Here is a 21,879-nt window from a genome sequence, read left to right on the forward strand (position 1 = left end):
AATGATTCTACTACTTCTACTACAAAACTTCTCTAATTCTCCTCTCAGATCAGCTGAATAAGAACCAAGCTACCACTGGTCAAATTCTGACCAATGGTAGCTCAACCTCATCTTACAACTAATTTAGGAAAAAAATGAATCTAAATCCAATTTGGCACTGATCCAGCTCAGCTCAGTCTCCATCATTATAATCCTGTAAATCGGATTATTTTAATGTAGTGACATCAGATCAGTTCCATTCATATCGAATCCACATCAGTGAGTTTCAGTTCACCATGAGGTGACGGTGACAGGTTGCCATAACAACCCACAAATAGATAAATCTCTGCAGTTCACTGGAAAATTCTTCATAAAACTTAATCCACAATTTATTAGATTAAAAAAACCCAGTCTGCTGAACCTCCCACAGCAGTCATATGACTGCGTGGGTTTATGATGTAATGACTCTAATTTCCGTTATGGAGGTTCGACTAGCCTGCTACTATAACAGAAGCAGATGATTGTTATAGGCTTGTTTTTGAAGTCTCTAAATTTAGGTCTGATATCTAAATATAGAAACATTTCATGGAATACACCAACAGTTGAAAGCAGAAGTTTACATACACAGAATAAAAAAGCACATCGACATCATTTTTCACATTTTGGACCAAACACCTGCTCATCTGTGGGAAACTGAACTGGTCTCCAGAGCGGGATGATGCTGTCATGTCTATACTTGCATAAAATTGTTTGAACAGTTTCAGGCATGTTTGGTCATTTCAGATTTATCTGTAGTTTACATGTTTTCTATAATAATATCGTATCTACGGTGTATTATTAAAGAAATATATCTGTCAGTTTTGTCTCTGTTTTTGTTTCCCATGTACCAGACAGGAGCTCCTAAGGCCCCTCAGAGAGGAAGAAGCCATCACCCCTAAAGCAATATCAAAAACCAAATTACAGTTTTAAATAAACTACATTTTGGAGACGTCTTGAGGTCTGTTGAAACATCAGTTGAGCTGCTTGGCCATATCCACCATTGTGGCATTTGGAGAAAAACAGGGATGTTTGCAAGCCTAAGAACATCTCAATGGAGAAATTTTGGGGTGGCAAGATTTGGGTTTTGTCTTTTGCAGCAGGAGGACCTGGTGCACTAAATCTTATTAGATTTTCTAAATAAATCATTACCACAAGAACAGCAACGTCAATGTTCTGGAGTGACCATAATAAAGTCCTGATCTCAGTTTCATAGGAAATTTGTGATCAGAGCTGAAAATGTGTGTGAGCAAGGCAGTCTTCAAACCTGACCAGTTCCATCAGGAGGAATGGGCCAAGACTCCAGAAAACTATTAAAATAAGACTGTGAAAGAAAACCTGAAACATTTCCTCACCATATTCAGTTTCAAACACAATTATGTCTAAATACCAAAGAAATGTAGAAATGTATGCATCTTTCAGAAACAAATCCCTCATTATTCTGGTATTTAGTTAATAGAAATGGTTTACTGACTTAGAACACAAAATGCTTTGTATCTGATTTCATGCCAGTTAGGGGAAATGTCTTTTTATGCAGTTCATGTATTAAAAGGCATCTTTTTGTTTTATACAATATCAATAAATGTAATTAAAAGAAATCACTGCAGTTTTATTATAGCACTTTTTAAACTGAGCAGAGGAGAACTTGGAGGAGTTTTGATCAGGTTTGAAAATATACATGGAATAATTGAAGAGCAAAACCAGTTTAAAATAGTCAAGAATGTTATTTATGGGTTTAGTTTAAGACTGTGTTGAAATTTGATAATAGAAAAAATAGATTAAATCATTTGATTTATTTTAATAGAATGTAAGTGTAATAAGATCTAAGGTCAGATGTATACATTAAGGCTATCAAAACTGGTAAAAAAATAAATAAAAAAAAAATCGGTGGAATTTGATTTGCCCCAGTATTACTTTTGTTTATGTTTGTTTTCACAATTTCTGTAATTTGTTGCTTCAAGGTTCCAAATATATGTAATATATTACATATATGTGCCAAATCATTACTTACACACAGACGGCATTTAGACTATTGTCTTGTGCTGCACAGGCTCTAACAAGAAGCGTTTCGATTTGAAAATGAGAAACAGCGCCCCCGTGTGGTGCAGTCATGTTTCTCTCCCTGGAGCCTCCGGGAAAGCTGCGCCCCCTGACGGTATGCTCCTCGTCGGGCAACTGGGGGATTTCCTGAGCGGAAGCAGCGGAGGGGGTTTCCAGTGTGATCAGCCCAGGCCTCCCTGCTGGCTCTCTGAGGTGGACCCAGTAACTTCTCTCTTCGGGACTGACAGTACAAACCGAACCCAGAGAAGTGCCGAGCGGAATTGGACCATGAGGAGTCCGCCTGAAGCCTGGAGGCTCCACGGCAGCGTCAGCGGAACGGCAACGGTTTGAATCCGCAGTGAATCCGCCGAGCTGTAGCCTGACGAGGAGACTGATGTGAGTTCACACACACAGACACACACACGCACATTCACAGACACACACACACACATACATTCAGTACATCACTAAGAGTGGAGGGACATTTAGGCTCGCGGACCAGTAATAATCAGCCTAGTCAACGGCTGTATGTGAGAGAGTGTGTGTTCTGATGGATTTGATAAATTGACCTTTTATTAACAAGAACAGCGGCGACGCTAAAGAAGCTAGGCGCTCGCTAGCATTAGCAGTCCGTGTGTTTACATCCGCTGTCTGGTTCTAACTGACAAATACATCAGTAATGTGAGAGATGAGTGTCCGAAACACCGCGAAACGGTGAGGGGCCAGCGAAGGATCGTCTCCTGCTGGCGTTTTTCATTTATTCTGCCTGTTGGACTGTGTGTCTCTCTCTCTCTTCTCGGATGAAGAGAGGATGACTCCTGGGTCAGATGTCAGCGTTGTAAGGTCATGTTATTGGGTGATGAACGCATGCTTGTTGAGCGGCTGTTCGTAGTGATGAGATGTCAGAAGATGTCACCTGCTGTGAGTCACGGACTGGAAGTCAGAACTGTTCCCAGAAACAGCAGGGATGTTCCACAGCTTCATTTCAGAGAACAGAGGGAGCCGATGACAGCAGGCTGAGGTGATCTGCTGCTCCTCAGCGGGCGAAGGACGTGTCTTTTTAGAGACGGATCGGTTAATCGTCCATAAATGGGTCGATTAACCGATTTATGGTTAAACCACCGATTATCTCTATTGACAAGAGAAATAGCAAAAAGTCTGATTTTTCTTTTTTCTTATTTGCTAAATTCATTAACAAAATAACTATCACCTTTTCAGTTTATAACTATATCGACCAGCAAAGCAAACAGGATACGTTTGTAATTCCTTAATTTAGTTTGTTTGATTTGACAGAAAGTTTTCATTCCTTTTGTGAAGGCAATTGAAATGAAGAATCAGAATCGGTAGATAAATGCCAAATATCGGTTACGGGCCAGGAAAGGCCTGACCGGTGCGTCGCTGAACTGAATGGTTTTAAGAGGTTTGATTGAGAAACGACTCCGATCCATCAGGTGGAACGGATCGACTCTGCTGGACACGTTTCTGTTGTTAAGTGACATCTGGAAGTGTGTAGATGGACGGAACAGAATACAGACTTATGAGATAAAATTCCAATCACTGGCAGGTAGTGTCAGGAAATGGAATAATGTTATCCCAATCTATTGGAATAAAACTATTCCAATAGAACAGCCTATTGTTCTAACGCTCTTATTGTATTTAAACCCATAAACACTTGACTGGACGAATGAATGAATGACAGATGGAGAAATGATGAATTATTCCATTTTAGGAGAAATTCAGGCATCTGATTCATAAATGATCTATCAAACGGACTGTAGAAATGCTGGGTGTTTTCTTAGCAGCTTCGATAATAAAAAGTGGCCATGGTCTCATGGTGGATGTTTGGAAATGTTCGAAGAGCGGACAGTTTTCCTTTGATTTGACTGTGATCTGATGCGATATGCTGAAAAATCTGTAATTCTGATTCTATAAGCGCATCAAAACAAAGACCCTCCACCTTTTTCGGGTTACAAACGCAGTGTGCTAACGTTTAGGAGTGTGTGCTGTGGTGTAGGGGTGGGCGCTTGTTGAATCGTTTATTATTTGTCGTGAAAAATTTCTAATGATAAGAATTTTGATTTATAGTTGTCTCCATAAATTTCAATTAATAAAAAAACAAATGACTGTCGAAAATGTATTATCTGTTTGCTGTTTGCTCCACAAAAAGCATCAATAAATACCAGTAAATTTGGAAGTATTATTACACACAATCACTATGTGCAGTTTAAATGACATTTCTGTTGTAAATGACATCCTAAAGAAGACGGTTTCAAATGGGAATGCTGTGACATGCAGCAGTCACAGTCACATGGCTAGCTAAAAAAAATGGCTTCATCGCTATCACAATAGTACCAACAAAAAAAAAAAATCATGCAAGTTTATTGAAGTTATCTAAACTGATATGGCCTGTTTTGCTGTATAAATGAGGATTGCCTTCACTCTCTGTTAGTCAGCACTAGAACCTTTAGCAAAGAAGCTGCAGAAAATGTTTCTCTCTTTTATTTGTTGTAGATTTGGGAAAGAGGAAAGTGATTTTGGGAGGAAACCTGACAAAAAACACATAACTTGGTATTGGCCATTTGAAATGTGATCGGTGCATAACGTGAAACACACGTCCCTTATGTTTGAGCTGTTTGTGCCTTTTTCTCTATTGCTGCTGCTTTATGTTATTTTTCCTTACTGTGGGGGGAGGGGGGTAGATAACGCCCCAACTTGCTCATGTTTATCTCAACCAGTTAACCAGATATAGTATTTCCAGATACTTGTTGCTTAAATCATCTCTGGACTCCAGGTATCATTAATAACTGCTCTGAGCTGTGAGTTGTTTCGGAGCTTTGTTTGGCTCAGCATTCAGACCTTTAAGGTTTCTAACTTTCGAACTTCTGACTTCTGAAAAGACTGGTGAGTCAAACTGGTCGACTTGAGCGATTGGTCGATCTGTTTGTGTTGACAACCTCATCAGGCCTGGTTCCCTCTCCGACGTTCTCATTAACAACTTCAGACACCTATGCTTTTCTTTTGTGACTGTAACAGCTGATCTGAGTTCAGGAAAACCCCGTCCGTCCGAGGAACCGTTCCACTTTCTCTTTGTGCAAACAGAGTGCTTAGTCATGATGTTGTGTCTGATTAAACTAAACTCTTTTACTCTCTGCAAGTTTATTGAGTCTTCCTCAGTGTTCCCTTGAATTCATTTCTTAATATGAAATGCACATTTTTTTAGTGGCAACAATCATTGCACAGCCTCTCTGTGAAAAATCCTCCCAGAAACACTCAGGAATATTCAAGACTTTTCTTTGGTCATTTTTGGAGTTTCATTCTGCCACTGTGTCACACTCACAGAGATAGAATGTGCTTGTGTTGCTAATGGAATCAATGGAAAAGCCCCTAACATCCCCACAGTTCAGCCCTGACAGGAAGTGTGCACTGTTTGTATACGTGTGTGTGTGTGCGCGTGTGTGTGTGTGTGTCAGTTTTATAGAGTTCAATGGTACTCGCTTGCACACACCCTTACTGTTCTGTACTTTTCTTGAAAATGTATCTGAACTGGGAAATTTACAGTAAGAACAAATTAAGTTACTGATGTTTTGTAGATTTTTACAACAAAAAAAAAAAGAACCCCCCCTCCCCCGCTTTGTTGAAACTTTAGATATTTAAAAAAAGAAAATCAAAAAGCAGCAGAAAGAGAAACCGTGTCAGCTGCCAGGTGTTACCCTGTGGCACACTGGTGGTCACCTTTATGTCTACCTTACATTCTTTCATGTCACACTTGAAGTGATCTATCACCATCTGCTCACAGTCTGCTGTGAGGAACGGTGGTTATGTGACTTTGGTTTTTTGATCAGGTGCCATAATCTCTTATTTCACAAGAACAAAATCCCCAAACGGAGAACAAGCCACGATGTTGCCAGCATGATTAACCCTGTCACAATAAGCAATTAATCAGTTAATCACATGATAAACTGAAACAAGCTTGATAATTTCAAGTTTGGTTTATTTATACGTTTCAAACATTTTCACATTCACAATTCAAATATGTATGCACATTTAGGTAACTATCTGAAAAGGAGTTGCCTTTCCCCAATGTCCTTTATTCTTCTGTATGTCTTATTTTCAACTGTAAAAATAAGGAAAACATTCTGATGATTAATATTTTTTGAAGGGCAGTTTTGTCTACAGAGACTTCATGATCCATTTTATTTATGGTTTTGATTGTGTTGGATTTTAATGTCCTTTTTTATTTATTGTTTATGGTTCTCATGTTTTATTTTGCATATTTAAAATCCAGTTTCAGTTTGGAGTGTTCTGTACAAAATGAAAGTTTATTAGTTTTTGAGAGGATGAACTTGTATCACTATGTTATTATGAATATGTTACTTTAAAATGGTCTCAAAACAACAATATTATAATTTATAATTTCTGGGACAATTTATCACCCAGAAATGCTTTTTTTATTTTTTATTTTTTATTTTTATCGTGACTGGTCTAATCATGCAATATTACATATTTCAAAAACTCAAAAAAACACATAAAGGTCCACAGTTAGTTAAAATACTGCCCACACATGTCCATGTGTCTTGTCATTCACATTCACATCAGTCTCTAGTGCTACTGTAAAGATAATAATAATAACAACTATTATTAACTATTCGACGCCAAATTAAAAATTGCAATGTAAAGCACATTAAAGAGAGATTAGCAGCTTTGTGGATCTTTCCTCTCAGTAAACTTCCCCTCCATCCTGTTGCTCTGCTGCTGTGCAGCTGTAAGTCCCTGACTGTGCTGCAGTGGAACACCTGCAGAAGGAGTTCAGTGTGTTGTGCCCCAACCAAAACCTTTTTGTTTTAATCTACTTAGAAAATACAGCTGTTGATTAGCCTTCATCCACTTCCTGCCTCTCTGTGCACTCCTTCCTCCCATTAATCAGCCCTGCTACTGCTGCGTCTTCTGCAGACTTCACTGCCAGCCGGCCACCATGATGAGTTTGGTAGTCATGTGTCAGCAGTGCGTAGAGCAGTGAGGGAACCCAGTGATGAGGTTGATGGGTGAGGTTGGGGAGTTGTTAATCTTTGTAATCCGTGGTCTGTCGGGTCAGGAAGTCTAATTTCCAGTTAGAGGCTGAAGGGTTTGGTTCACCAGTGTTTGTGGGAGGATTGGGTTAAAGGTGGAGCTGGAGGTCCAAAACGGCAACCTCACCCAGTTTTTCAGGTGAAAGAGCGACTGATGAGTCACAGCTCGGTAACAGCGGTTGTGGTTCTGGCTTTAGGCATCCTGGTGAGAGTCTATTGCAGTGGCAGTGGACATCACCAGTCTGTCAGAACACTTCATTTCTGTTGCAGTGAAAGGCCAGTAGTCATTTGGTCAGGGGACTGTCCGGGGCTTCAGCACTGGGAAGGTAAAACACTTTGAAGCATGTAACAAATATGTGAACAGAGAGCTGATGGGCACAAAGCTTTAGAACCCGACCAAACCCCCGTCAATGCCTGCAGCTTCATGGGGTTTATTTCCCATAGTGCCCTTCTGCCCTCAGCCACCTTCACACACAGAGAAGATTGTTAGGTGAAGATGGGAGTCTGGAGGTAAACATAGTATTAGTCCCTTCAACATTTCCGGGTGTCTCTGCACAAATTGGGTCACTTTGTTTCTTTACTATGTTCCCATATCACTTCTGCCTGTGGTGTCTTTGCAGCCTCTTTATTCTCTTCTCATGATGTCATTGTGCCCTTCTTGTTCCCTTCTTTTGGTCTTTTCATGCTAGTCCTGTGGTCTTTTTATTCCCTGTTTGTAGTTTCCTTGTACTCTTTCTGTGGTCTCTCTTTTCTCTTCTTTTAGTCTTTTTTCATTCTCAAAATGTGGTCATTTTGTACCTGATTGTGGTCTCTTCATTCCCGTCTTCTGATCTCTCTGTCCTCTTCTTATGGTCTCTTCGTTCCCTTCTTGTGGTGATTTTGTACCTTGTTGTGGCGTCTTTACTCCCTCCTACCAGCCCAGTGTTCAAAGTAATCTGCACATACTCTACAGGAGCAAATAAAGTGGACATAGTATTATTTCAGACATGAAATTCATGGAAAATATATTTTTTTATTTGTAACTAGTGACACCAAAGACTGATTAACTATGTGATCAGTATCCAGTCACATGAATAGGATAACACAGGATAGAAAACATATATTTTCAGTACAAGATCTAACTTGTTGCCTTGGTGATTTGCTGAACCTCAGTCCAGCATGTTGATTAACCATATTTCTGTCGGTGTGTTTGCCTGTGAAGCCTCCTCAGGTCATGTCATCAGGGAGAAGTGCTAATGGGAGGGAAGTACAGATACCCCTCCAGCAGGTGGCGCCTTCACTTGTTGCTCCCCTCCCAATCACACCACCATCCCACCGCTCAACCAATCCCTGGCCTCCATGCGATCTCACTCCTCAACCAAGTAAGTCTGTTAGAAGTGCCATAGTGGCGTGGTCTGATGTTGGTCTGATGTTGGTCTGGTGTTGGTCTGATGTTGGTCTGATGTTGGTCTGGTGTTGGTCTGGTTTTAATCCTCCTCTCTGTGTGTTCAGGTGCTCCTGCAGGGTTCCAGCCTCTTCATGGAGGATTTCGAGATGTGTTTGTTGAGAAGCCAGAGGCCAAATACTGCTGCGAGGCGTGCAGGCGGGTCCTGTGTGAGCCCCGCCAGACTGAATGTGGACACCGCTTCTGTCAGAGCTGCATCAATGACATCCTCAGGTGAGCAGGGCAGATCGTTATTCAGAACCATAAAGGGGGAGTATGATGTGAAATAAACTTTTTTGAACTTTCCGCCATGTTATTGTGTTATCCTCTCATCAAAAACATAACTGGAGTGTTGCTTTGATTCTTTTACGCATTATTTGAGAAATCCTTTAATCTCCATGGCAACCTTTCAGCTGTTCAAAATGTCTGAGTGGACCTAGCTCCTTCTTCGAGGATGAAGCTCCTCCTCAGAGCTGCGGTTTCCAAGCTTCAGAGCTTCCACTGCACAGAGCAACTCCTCCACTCAGCTCCTTCACACTAGCCAGCAGAAATTAGCAAACACCTGGTGGAACTGTTCATCTCCTGAGCTCATTATAGGAGCTACTTCTCAGTGCAGTGCTGGTGAAAACGTTGTTAAAGGGTTAATAGAGGAGCCATGTTGTGCTGACTTCTTAAAGATGGAGTTTTTAAAGAGACAGACACCCAATTTCAAAACGTAAAATTTTGAAGTCAAATTTCTTTTAAGTGATATATGACGTATACAGCAGTTTTATAATAACTGATAGTGACATAGTTACTTGGTTGTGTTATAAAATAGCACTACGTGCCTGGAAAACTTAAACACTGCTTCTTCAAGCCTACATCCTTCAGTCATTTAGTCGACACTGTACTCGACTGATTCATCAGACAGACAGACAGACAGCTTGGGGTTGGCAGCAGCACCTCCACCTCCAGCCTCCCTGCTGGTTCCAGTGGGATCTAACGTTGTCCTCTCCCTTCCTGCAGTCACTCAAACCCAGTGTGTCCGGCTGACAGGGAGCCTCTGTTCAAAGACAAGGTGAGCTGAAAAGCCGGGCTCATCAGAGTCATGTCATCACGAATGGCTGATCAGAAGAGGGTTCCTTAAAGCCTGACTTTTTTTTTTGGTTATTATTGGTTTCAGATCTTTAGAGATGTATGTTGTCATCGAGAGATTATGGCGCTGAAGGTCTTCTGTCGGAGTAAAGCTAACGGCTGTCAGGAGCAAATGAGTCTGCAGCAGATACCTGTGAGCACACACTCCATTACGGTTCCACCGTGCCTTTGGCCCGATGGTGCAGTATGTGTTGTACACACGGCCTGTCCCGCCTCTCTGTCTCCAGGACCACCTGAATGTGTGTCCGTTCTTCGAGGTTCCCTGTCCGCTGGGGAAATGTAAAGAGAGGATGATGAGGAAGGAGATTCCTGAGCACCTAGCATGGAAATGTAAACACAGAGAGAGCACTTGTGAATTTTGCATGACCAAGATGCCTTTGACTGACCTACAGGTAAGCAAAGCGTTTTAAACCGGTGAGAAGTGTGGCTGTCGTTTCGCAGTAGTCGTTAGGCGATATGCTCTGAGGTGAGGTCAGGAAGCACCGCTCTGCTTCAGTGGTCAGGAGCTGCAGCGACCCGATATTAATATCTGTGTCGGCCCAGATGTTTAAAAAGACTCTAGACCGGGTATCGGTGACAATGTGCCTGATCCATAAGGGCAGATCTAGTAAGTCTAATTCTAAACCTGAACATACTGCTTTAAATTCTGTAAGAACCTTTTCTGTAGTTAAACTGCTGGAAGTTAAATGAAAGGTTAAACCAGAGTAGCACCGTTGTGTGACCATAGATAGGAACTGAAGTTGGACAGCTCCTTAATAGCTTAATTATGAAGTTTAACAAAACATATTCATGTGTCTTTTTTATTCTACAAATAATCTGACGTCAGCTGGAGCCATATAGGAAGAAAAATGGTTGTCCATTAATTTTAGCAGAATCATCCCAACTTAGTCAGATTGGATGGATAAGATCTGCAAACAGTAACTTTCAAGTCTTGCAGATTCCTAGTTGTATATATACCTGGACTTTGACTAGGCCATTCTAAGACATACAGTAAATATGCTTTGATCTAGTTGTGCTCTAGCTGTATGTTCAGCCCCTATCAGGGGCTTTTGGGGTTCTGAACACAGACCTGGGCTGGAGTTTCTCTTTTACTGGCGTGGGTGATTGTTGATGTTTAGTAGCCATGTGTTCCTTTCAGGCTTTCACCTAATTGGCCCAAACAAATAACAAAAGCGTGTGAATGTAGCCAATAAAGGCCGGCATGTTAATCAGCTATGAGCTTCCTCCACACCCCGAAACATCTCAATAACTCTGCAAACAAACTTTCTCTTTTAAATCTTCTGAAGCTGCTGTTTAAGCATGGGGTGAGTTCTTCACAACTTCAACTTGTGTATTTTGCAAAAAAAAAAAAAAAGAAAAAAAAAACTAAACTCATTATCTTCTCGAAAACTGATGGATTTTATTTGTTTTTCGTCTGTTTTTGTTGTGGTGACTTATTTCTACTTTTGTCATGAGTTGTCACTTATATGCCTGTCAGAAAATAAAGGAACTTGACTAGAAACACAGGCCACACTTTTCAGATTTTATTTGGAAACATTCTTGAAGAATGTAAATAATAATAGTGCTCTATTAGCTGCTGGTGTGCTGTAGGGCCGGCTGCATTAAAATGTTTTATGAAACTGTTTTTCAGAAACACAAGGAGACTGTGTGTCCGTCGTTCCCTGTGTCCTGTCCCAACCACTGCTCCTTCTCCTCCCTGCCCCGGAGTGAGGTACTGAAGCCTCTCTGCTGCCCTCTTGTGGCCCCTCCAAGCACAGCGACATACTGTGGCTGCATTTTCCTTAACCATAAAATTGCACAAATTGAAATTATGAAAACAAATTTGCTTAATGGAAACATGCAAACTTGTGTTTTTTGATAAAGTCTTTGCTTCTGTTTTTCAGCTGTATCAAAATAAATGAATTTTGCTAAACTGCAATGGAAACACTTTTTTTGCATCACACAAGTCACATGATTGATAAACAGATGTTACTACTGACGGAAATAACGAAGATGACAACAGGAAGTGGTAGCAGGATGATGACTATTTGTTTTTGGTTTTATTTGAACAGTGTGCAGCCGGCTCCACCAGAGCTCTCACAGTATCACACAGTTCATAAAAGGTTGTGTGTCATTTGAACCTGTTGAATCCATCACTCTTCTGTAAAATCGCCAACTACAGTTTCCCCAAAATGCCGCATACGTAGCCTTTTGCATAAAAAGAATTTTTATAATTTAGAATCACACATGAACTGGCTGCTGTGGTGGCGCAGGGGTTTATGTGCAGCCCACATGGGGAGGCCTTGGTCATCGTTGCGGCTGTCGCAGGTTCAATTCCTGGCCTGGTGACCTTTGCCACGTGTCCTTCCTCTCTCTCTTCACCTACTTTTCTGTCTTAGCACTTACAAATAAAGACCACTAGAGCCCAAAAAAATCTTTAAAAAAATCACACATGAATAAATTTGTTTATGCAATAAGTCATTTATAAACACTGGACACCGTCATCCTCCGTCATCATCTTTGTCTTTTCCACCAGCAGTAATATCCAGTTGTTGGCCACGTGAATTGTGTGATGTGAAAAAAGTGCTTCCATTGCAGTTTTTGGAAATACACAAATTTTGATGCAGCTGAAAAACCGCCTCATTTAGCGCAAAAACTTTTTATCTTCATTTTCGAAATTGTGTTTCCATTAAGCCAAAATTTTTTTTGTAATTCCAATTTTACACAATTTTAAGGTCAAATTGTGCAGAATTGGAACCACAGCTGGTTTTCAAGGGATCCATTAGTTCATTGAATGTTTGTGTTGTTTCAGCTGACCAGCCACCAGCAAGACTGTCCCAAAGCCCAGATCAACTGTCTGTTCCACCGCTACGGCTGCACCTTCAAGGTGACTCCTCCTCATGTTCTCTTCTTCTTCTCTCATCATTAATCTTCCAGCATTGATCTCTCGCATGAGCTTTTTCTATCAACTTGTGCACGCTTCATGCGCCGTGTTTCCTGTGCCATAGGGCTTAAATCAAGAAATGAGGCAGCATGACTCGACCTTCGTAGCCGAGCATCTAAGAATGATGGTCAAAGGGAACTGCTTGTTGGAGAACAAGGTAACCATAGCAACTAAATGGGGGCAATTAAGGCCAGATTGAGTGGATTGAGTAAGGTTTGACTGAAGAGCATTTGTGGTTAAAGGTGGACAACGTAAAGGAAGAGCTAATGGAGCGGTGCAAGGTGCTTCCTGCTCTCAACAGCCGACTGTCGGAGCTGGAGAGCCAGAACGAAGAACTGCGGGAAAAGAACCGGCAGACGGAGCAGAAGCTGGCCAACCTGCAGGTAGGGGAGAACGGGGTAAGACGAACCCTTTTTCATATTTAGGGTCACTACATTAAGGCAACCTTGGTAGTTACTAGAGATGTACTGATCCGATATCAATATCTGTATCGGTCCTGATATTGGAGAAAAATTTTAGATTGGGTATCAGTGACATTGTGCCCCCTCGATAAGGGTAGATCTATTCAGACTAATTCTATGCTTTGTAGTCTGAGTGACATCATGCTTTATTATTTATTTTTACATTATGATTAGAATTCATAATTGAACCATTTCAGTTGTTACAGTTGCAGTTTTGACCAAAGTAGTCACCCTGTTTTAGTCAAATTGTGACTAAATTTGACTAAAACTTAGTCACAATTTATTATTTATGTTACATTGGCTGTTCTACTCCAAACTGCCCCGACTGAGCAAATTAAAGTTGTTTTTCCATATTTGACCAGCTACTGAAGCTATTGGTGCATTTCAGTTTGCTGTTCTGGTGCAGAATTAGCAAATAAATGAGTAATTCAGAACATTTATGTCTGCGTTTAAAAAAATAAACATTTGAATTAAATCCAGCTGTTTTTCTGTATCAGATCGGTATCGGTCAATACTAAACCTCTGATATCGGTATCGGTATCAGAAGTGAAAAAAAAGTGGATCTGGTCGCCGCTAGTTGCTTCCTTCTGCATCTGCATACATTTCCAACACAACTCACCCTGAGCAATTTAAAACCAACTAACAGAACCTGGGAAGCATTGGTGGGACTTTAAAATGCCTTCTAAACTGGAAGCAGATCCTGGAGGAGTTTATTGCAGGGCTGAGGCAGCACAGGCTCAGAGGAGGTGCTGAGGGTGGACCGGATCCTTTGCCGGTTTCACAGCTGATTTGCTCTCTCAGGAGGCATTTCCCAGAAATCCTAATCCCACTTTTCTCTAATCCTTTCTCTGAGGGTAATAACCCAATGTTTCTTAGATCACCAACAATCATGTCACCATGAAGACTTCACAGACAATGAAACACATAATTACATCACATAAAATATTGCTGACAGTGAGTCTCAAGCCAGTAGGGCTGAATGCAACAGTTGGGCGTGCCTGAACATTTACTGGGATCGGATGGCCCAGGGGTCTTGTTGGATTTTGTTGAGGCTTTCCGTGTCCTGCAGACTGAAACATTGGAGCCTCTCTGTGTTTCCCTAGAAAATGATGAGCTCGCATTCAGAGACGCTGATGGCGTTGGAGATAGAGCTCGGTTCACTGCGTCGACTAAGAGAAGAAGTGGAAACCTTACGAGGAACGGTGGACAACGTTCGGACACGGCTGGCCACCTTGGAGCAGGGGGGACGGAGCGGGTCCGGATCCACTCACACCTTTGGTTAGTCGATGTGCCGGGTTTCAGTGGCTAGCTGAAGGTTTTTGACCAGGTAATCTGAACTTGATGGAGATATTTCCTCTCTCTTTGCAGCGTCTTTGGAAACTCAGCTCAATCGGCACGACGACATGTTGAGCGTCCATGAAATCCGGTTGGCTGACATGGACCTGAGGTTCCAGGTACTGGAGACAGCTAGCTACAATGGGACTCTAATCTGGAAAATCCGGGACTACAAGAGACGGAAACAGGAAGCCGTGGCAGGAAAGACGCTGTCTCTGTATTCACAGCCGTTTTATACCGGATATTTCGGATACAAGATGTGCGCTCGGGTTTACCTCAATGGAGACGGCATGGGCAAGGGGACGCACCTGTCGCTGTTCTTTGTGGTGATGAAGGGCGAGTACGACGCCCTGCTGCCCTGGCCCTTCAAGCAGAAGGTACTGTCTGTATTTTCTCTATGTTGTTTTCAATATGCATGTCTACTACAGTTTCAAGTCTTTCAGTGTCTAGCAGTTTGATTTGTTTCTGAGTCACAATTTGATTCAGAAGTGGATTCAGAGACCAATCTTTCTATTCAAACGGTCTGGAGATTCGGTTTAAATTATGTGAATTGTTTATTTAAAACAATTCTATAAGGTTTCATTTCCAGGACTAGGAATTGTGATTGTCTGTAGAATAGATTTTTTTTTTGTCTACAGTTCTCATTATCAACAGGTCTGGTTGCTAAAGCTGCACCAATCAGAGATTTTGTTCTGGTTGCAAAATTTGTCAAAATCTGACACCAATTTTAGGTGATTCAAAACTTTCTTTACAAAGGACTAAAAACAGAAAAATCGCTTTTTTTTTTCCTTTGGGGAAAAATTGAAGATGTAACTCTCTTTACTGTAGTCAAAATTTTAAAACTTTGCGTGATTTGTGGTTCAGGTTATTCCTGCCCGGACATTTATTATGGACATTAGAGGAGATACTGCTGGTTCCAGCCAGAGCCGGTCCCTCCAACCCCCTGTGTGCTTTGGACAAATAAGAAATTTGATTTAACCAGTGGTGGGAAAAGTAAAAATTTATTTCCCAACCTTGAAGCACTAGTCATATATATTAGCTCCACTAGTACCAAAGCTCTACACCAACACAGTACTTAGTAGGAGCTAATTCTAAATACTGTGTTTAGCATTTGCTTAGCTAATGCTAATCTTGAATTCAAATTATTTCTGCCCTTGAAAGACTAGAACACTTGAGTGCCAAATATATTTTGACATTATTGTATTTATGTTTATTTTTTGTATACTGTATGTGTTTTATTTTGTTCGTGTGTGTGTGTGTGTGTGTGTGTGTGTGTGTGTGTGTGTGTGTGTGTGTGTGTGTGTGTGTGTGTGCGCGCGTGCGTGTGTGTGTGTGTTTTTAATAAAGTTATTGGGAAGGGGAAAAAGAGGGAGAACATGAGGAGAGGAAATAAAACTGCTGCACTCACTTCAAAATAAGAGCATAAATATAAATGTAGTTGATAAAAACTTCAACACAATATTTAGAACGAGACTTAGAACTTAATTCAATTGAAAGTTTAAAAAAATCATCCAAATAAATTAGAATTTATATGGAACAATTAATTTAGGGGAAGCTAAGTGTGCTACAATGTCTCAAAGCTAGCTGAAGTGCTAAATCAGTGTTTCTCAACCTTTTTTGGGCCAGCGCCCCCCTAGCCTTTACCCAGGTCCCCCCCCACCAAAGAATTTGTAGGCTACTTTACACTGACTATTATTTTATTATTAATGTTACTATCACTATTGTATATGTTTTGATTTTTATGCTTGTTTCTGTATTTATCATCAACAATAATTTCCCAGAGAACAAAAGAGCCATGAGAATAGAAATTATTTTCACAGGTGTCTATAAAAAATGCAATGAACATTCAAGTTAAATTTGGTAGGCCTAACAGCAGCCAATCAGAGTGGATAAAATATTCTTGTTCTGTGTCATTTTCTAGTTGTTAAATATTCCACAAAATGACCAGATAAAAGATGTTCAACATGCCAGTTTAAACTGAACTATTTGCAAAACGACTGAGCTCTGCAACATTAAAACATGGATAGAACTGTAACTATATTAATCATAACTCTTCTTCTCTTTAGTGTTTCTGTCTGATTCTGGTGGTGCAGCTCTGTGCTGCCTTCAGGAGAATGGGACATCAGAGTATCATCCATAAAATTTCACCCACATGGCATTTATTGTGCAAACCAGAGCTTTCAGTGGAAAAACAAAAGTTCCTGGAACAAAAGTTCCAGGTCCTTTTAATGCCATACAAATATGAGACAGAAACATGGATTATATCTTTATATAGACCTGTCTATTGGTTATAGATTAATAGTTTTACTGGACAGAAATTATAAAGAACAAATCTGGTTCTTAATCAAATCCTAATGAGTCAAATTGAAAGTGTCATGGAGTCATCAGCCTCATGACATTAACACTGACATGAAAAATAATATTGAAGAAATAAATATATCAAATCTAATTAAAAACATAAATAAGTGATCAGTTATTTACTGTTATGGTCTATAAAATATATTTATTCTCAGTACTAGATGTGGTTTCAACAAACCCATGACATTTCAACAATATTATTTTACCTTTTATCTAGAAATAGTGTCTGTTTATTCTTGCCATACAGTCCTCTGTATTAATTATTGCTCAAAAGGTCTTGCCATACCAGTTTATTCCTCCGTATTTACTTTAGTTTCTTAGTTTATTCTTGCATTTTGTTCTTCATTCATTTCCATTTAGTTTCCTTTGATTAGTTTTATCCTCTCTTGGTTTATTGCTATGTCCACTTTAGTTTCTTTCCTGTTGCTACATTTATTTGATCATTTATTGACCATCAGTAACTCATCACCTGCTGCGCCGCCTAATCGTCATGTGTTTCACATCATGTGTTAATTTTTCACTGTTCAGCGTCAGATTCTCTGTTTTTATGCCATAATTCACATCTAGTTCGTCGCTCCGTTTTATGTCCCACTTCTCCTGTTTCAGAGTTTTGCGCAATTTTTTAAAAAATTTTAAATTTTTAAACCTCTAAGGTTTAGGGCGGTCGGGAAGCGTATCGATGGGGAAAAGGCAGACTGACATACCTCTTTTAAAACAACGGAAACAATTTCTGCATTCTGATTATGGAAATTTAAAAGTGCTGTGGTACCGTTGTTCTATCACCCCCGTTTCATACCGGACCACTTACAGCACCGGTGTTAACGCCATAAAATGAACACTCTCTATCGTGGTATCACCCATGGAGGGATTTCTTTGTTTCTTCATTTAAATGGGTTCATTTTTCAGAAGGATACAAAGTCAGGGTATCATGATTTTAGCAATTACATGTTTATAAGAGCGATTTTCTGTTGTCTTTACATGGAAGCGTGCAGCCTTCAAAAGGAAATAAAACACTTTTTAATATAACTTGCTGCTTTGACATGATCACTGCGAAAACATAGAAATACCGGACAAAGTGAATCACAGCAACGTCATTAGCCGGTGTAACGCTGAACTGATGCGGTGAAGCTACTAGCAGGAGAACGGCGCTGCGCCAAGAAGCTAACAGAAGCTAACAAACACTGAATAGAAGAGCTGCCATCAATACAGTTGCAGCCAAGCATGGTTTAATGTTACACAATACAGTTTTACCAAGTTGCTCAAAGTCTAAACTGGCATTGTTGGGCATTTAAGGTGTAAAGTTTACCTTCGACCAAAAGCACCCCAAAGGCATCCCAGCGCCCCCCTTTTGTAAAAATGTCCGCCAGCACCCCCTGCCGTCCTCTGAACACCCCCTGGGGGGCGGTACCGCCCACGTTGAGAACCGCTATGCTAAATGAAAAAAATAGCACATTACCAGAAGTGTGGACTACTGAACTTAAATATCACCAAGGATGAGAATAGAAATATATTTGTGTTTCCCAAACTTTATTTCTTAATCTAAAATGTATCATTCCTTGTGCTGGACTCCTGGCTGTTTTTTTCCTTTCTTTGTGCCTGTCCTTTCTTACTTCCTTGCATAATTTCTACTTTTCCTCCTTGTTCTTTTCTATTTTTACTTTCTTCTGTCTGTTATCCAGGGGTGAAAGTAGTTTTAAATTCTTGGGGGTACTATGACAAAAAAAACAAACAAACAAAAAAAAAACATTGCAGTCCACTGGCTGCAACGTTGACACCTTGAGATACCATGAGACCTAAATTCTGAACATCATGGCATAGAGTGCATCTCAGTTTTCCATGTCTGGCATATAACCATTCATTTTAGCTTTTAAACTGGTTCTATTGATCCTGTGTCCAGATGGAGGGATAATCAGTAGCCTAACATCATGACCTGTTTGTTCTGAAGATCCTGTAGCTTCCACTTCATCTTCCTAACATGGCGCCTCCTCACCCTGACTCTCATACTGATAGGTGCACATCTTCTGAAGTTGGGATATTTTTCCTCCAACAGGTTTCAGAGGAATCACCTCAAACCAGATGTTGGACTGGATTTTATTTCAATGTCATTTGTGAATGTTAGCATCTCATTTTCAACAGTGGAGCTATAAAGGTTGAAAAAGGTTATCATTTTGGAGAAAGTTTCATCAACATCAATGTTTCCACTAAATAAGAGCCAAAAACAAATTGTTTGATAACTTTATCAGGAAAGGTTAGGAAAAGCCTCTCAGACTCTGACAGCACCAAACAATTTTTTTTATATTGGACAATTAATTTGATTTCACATCATTATCGCGGTAGAAGCCATTTGTTTGTTAGATACTTAATGTTTACCGTGTTTGATGTTTGTTGTGAATGACGTATACTCACAAAGAACGAAGTAATTAGTCCAAGTTTATTAAAAGTTCAGAAATTACAGTGGCTGTGATGCGCCACATCAAAGGTAAACAAAGGTAAAGCAACCTGAACAGGTGATCAACTCAAAACCACTAGCACCTTTTTACTCTCCGTCTCTCTCTGTCATTTAAGCACAGCGGTTGCTATGGCAACCTCCGGCGCTCCACAAGCCAACCAGAGATTACGTTAAAAACATAACATTCAGTTCGTTACGATATTAGGTTTTCAGGCTTGATATTTATTTTGCGATTATTAATAAGCGCTCTTATGAACACAGCGGTGGTTGATTAGTTCATTTTAAACTCCTGCTCTGCTCGTTATTTTGGTAATGAAACCGAAACGCACAGAATTGCGCAACACCTTGTTGAAACAATAATTACTGAGATTATTATTGTTGTTGGGTCATTAATTTGAACACGTTTTGTTGATTTTTTTTGTTGTTTTTTAATAAAGTTACGAACGTTTTGATAAGGAATCAGAGGAGGACGTGCTGCTCTCAGCCTCCTGGCGACGTTCAGTTTGTCACCTAACGCTGAGATTGACTCAAAACCTTCCGTGATCGACGTGTTGCAGCCCTGCTCTAGCAAAGCACGAAGAGTTCAGAAACAATATGAAATGGGGAAAAAAGCTATTTATTAAATAATTAAGTCGTGTTTTAGATTGTTCTTGAAAAACTAATCAGTCACGGCTGATTAGTGGGTGAACTCACAGCTGCACAGTGAATCCATTGATTCTTTACAGCAGACAGCCGCTCCTCTCTTGCAGGTACTGCGTACCCCCACTAAATCTTTTAGGGGTACGCAGTACCCTGCCGTACCCTCTTACTTTCACCCCTGCTGTTATCCAGTCTTGTGTCCCTTCCCTGTATCATTTCTCCCTCTTCCTTCCTTATTGGACAGGCGTACAAATTAAATCCAACTATAAAGAATAGTATTTACAATTTTTTACTTCCATACATTGTTTTATATTTTCCACATCTCAAGATATTATTTTTGTGCAATTTGTGTTCAGTATATGTCCCCGCTGAGTAAGTTGCACTTTTCTACAACTGTGGAATTGTCCAAAGATTGCTAAGCGGAAGCGTTTGTTGATGTCCGGTAGTCACAGTGAGCTTTCTGTGTGTGTTTACAGAATAAGCTCACTGTTTAATGTGTGTGTGTGTGCTAGGTGACTCTGATGCTGATGGACCAGACTCCTTCCAGGAAGCACCTGGGCGACGCCTTCAAGCCCGATCCGCACAGCAGCAGCTTCAGGCGCCCCACGGCTGAGATGAACATTGCCTCCGGCTGTCCTCTGTTCGTGGCTCAGAGCGTCCTGGAGACGGGCAGCTACATCAAAGATGACACCATCTTCATCAAGGTGGGCCGTCGCGTCTGTTGAACCTGCAGTGTCTTCGCCAAGGCGACGCATGATTACTGACTGCTGAACGTATTTGTGTCGATTCTGTTGATCCGCAGGTCACCGTGGATACGTCCGACCTTCCTGACCCCTGATGTTAGAAACTTCTTCGTCTAACATCACCTCATCAGTGCAAGATCTGCACCTCCAAGACTAATGGGAAGCATCAGTGGAGCTGGAGGCCGGTCAGGCTGGAGGACAGGAAGCAGCCAATCAGAGCGCACTTCGTCTTCTGGTTGCTATATGGACTGCAGAGCTGTGTGTGTGTCTTGGTTGTGTGTGAATTGATCTGTTACAACGTCACCACGGTGACCTTACCCAGAACCGACGTGCCCGTCACAGTGAGGGCATTGGTGTGGCTCGCCCCCGACGCGCGCTGCGCCTTACTTCCTGTTTCATACTTGCCTACTGGGTCATGCTGGGAAATGTGCCACAGTTACAGTTCAGACCAGCACCACTGGATCAGAACCGGTGCCATAAACTGAGTGGTGAAGTGACAGGAGGTCTTCATCAGACTGGTTCTATCAAGCTAACTAGCTGATGTCACACTAGCACTATTTTTTTTAACCTAATATTCTAAGTAGTTTTTTTTCACTAACTATTTTCAGCCAGCCTAGCATGTTTCATCATGGCCACCTGATATGCCGTCTGGCTCAGCGGCTCTGAGTCAGGGTGAAACAGGTTGGCTGGAGGATTTTTGTTTTTGTTTTTTTTATACAGTCAAACTGACAGGGTAGTTGGGTTTGAGCTGCGGTCCAGAGCCAGCCTGTAGAACTTTGTGCAGGGGAGGAAAACATCCTGTCAGCAGAAAATACTGAACTTCAACAGTGAAGCATTTCTGTAGAGTGCAGAGGCTCACTGCCCAGGCTGACTGCCACTCCCTCTAAAAGTCTACAAGGGTCCACAGCATCAGCACTGAGCTGAACCAGAACCAGAACCGTCCAAAGGAGTCCAGAGTATTTCAGGGACCAGAGACGGAGCTGAGTTCCTGCCGGAGCTTCCAGCTGGACCTCCTCTGTGGCTCCTGTGAGTTTTCCAGTGTTGGCAAAAATTCATCCAACTGTCTCCATACATTTGCACAGTTTTAATGTTTGTTGAAGTGTAAAAATAAAATAATAAAAAAAAAAACAGAAGAACAATCTTTGTCATGTGTGAACTTCAGTTAAATATGCATGTTAGTAAGGATTGAGGATGGACTTTAAAAACGTTCATTTTCAGGCTTTCCTCTGAAAACGCCCCGGGGGTTTTCTGTTTCGCAGTGAAACAGATCAAAATGTCTGATCATCAAGTTGT

At 40.9% G+C, this 21,879-nt stretch overlaps 1 protein-coding gene across 2 annotated transcripts; it reads left to right on the forward strand.

Moving 5' to 3' along the window:
• The first annotated feature begins 2,036 nt into the window (after nt 1–2,036).
• On the forward strand, nt 2,037–21,725 carry traf3 (TNF receptor-associated factor 3). Of its 2 annotated transcripts, none has more exons than XM_008398704.3 (14): nt 2,037–2,451; nt 8,323–8,482; nt 8,613–8,778; nt 9,550–9,601; nt 9,707–9,811; nt 9,906–10,070; nt 11,309–11,389; nt 12,470–12,544; nt 12,666–12,758; nt 12,844–12,999; nt 14,166–14,340; nt 14,431–14,774; nt 20,356–20,547; nt 20,646–21,725. In XM_008398704.3, exons 2-14 carry the CDS (start codon nt 8,335–8,337, stop codon nt 20,679–20,681), a joined length of 1,788 nt encoding a protein of 595 aa, XP_008396926.1. In that variant the 5' UTR covers nt 2,037–2,451; nt 8,323–8,334; the 3' UTR covers nt 20,682–21,725. The 2 variants fall into 2 exon arrangements, with proteins under 2 accessions (XP_008396926.1, XP_008396927.1); XM_008398705.3 differs by having other exon boundaries at nt 2,155–2,451; nt 12,844–12,984.
• Nucleotides 21,726–21,879: the final 154 nt, after the last annotated feature.

Source organism: Poecilia reticulata, chromosome 22 (genome assembly GCF_904066995.2).
Source record: "Poecilia reticulata chromosome 22, P_reticulata-male-v2, whole genome shotgun sequence".
In the NCBI taxonomy this organism is placed as follows: domain Eukaryota; kingdom Metazoa; phylum Chordata; class Actinopteri; order Cyprinodontiformes; family Poeciliidae; genus Poecilia; species Poecilia reticulata.

What these genes read in the sequence shown, in the direction of transcription:
- traf3 (XM_008398704.3), top strand. Translation starts at nt 8,335, where the DNA reads ATGTCATCAGGGAGAAGTGCTAATGGGAGGGAAGTACAGATACCCCTC. An exon ending in TGAGTCTGCAGCAGATACCT is followed by an intron (nt 9,812 to 9,905) that starts GTGAGCACACAC and finishes CTCTGTCTCCAG; the next exon opens with GACCACCTGAATGTGTGTCC. An exon ending in CCTGGCCCTTCAAGCAGAAG is followed by an intron (nt 14,775 to 20,355) that starts GTACTGTCTGTA and finishes TGTGTGTGCTAG; the next exon opens with GTGACTCTGATGCTGATGGA.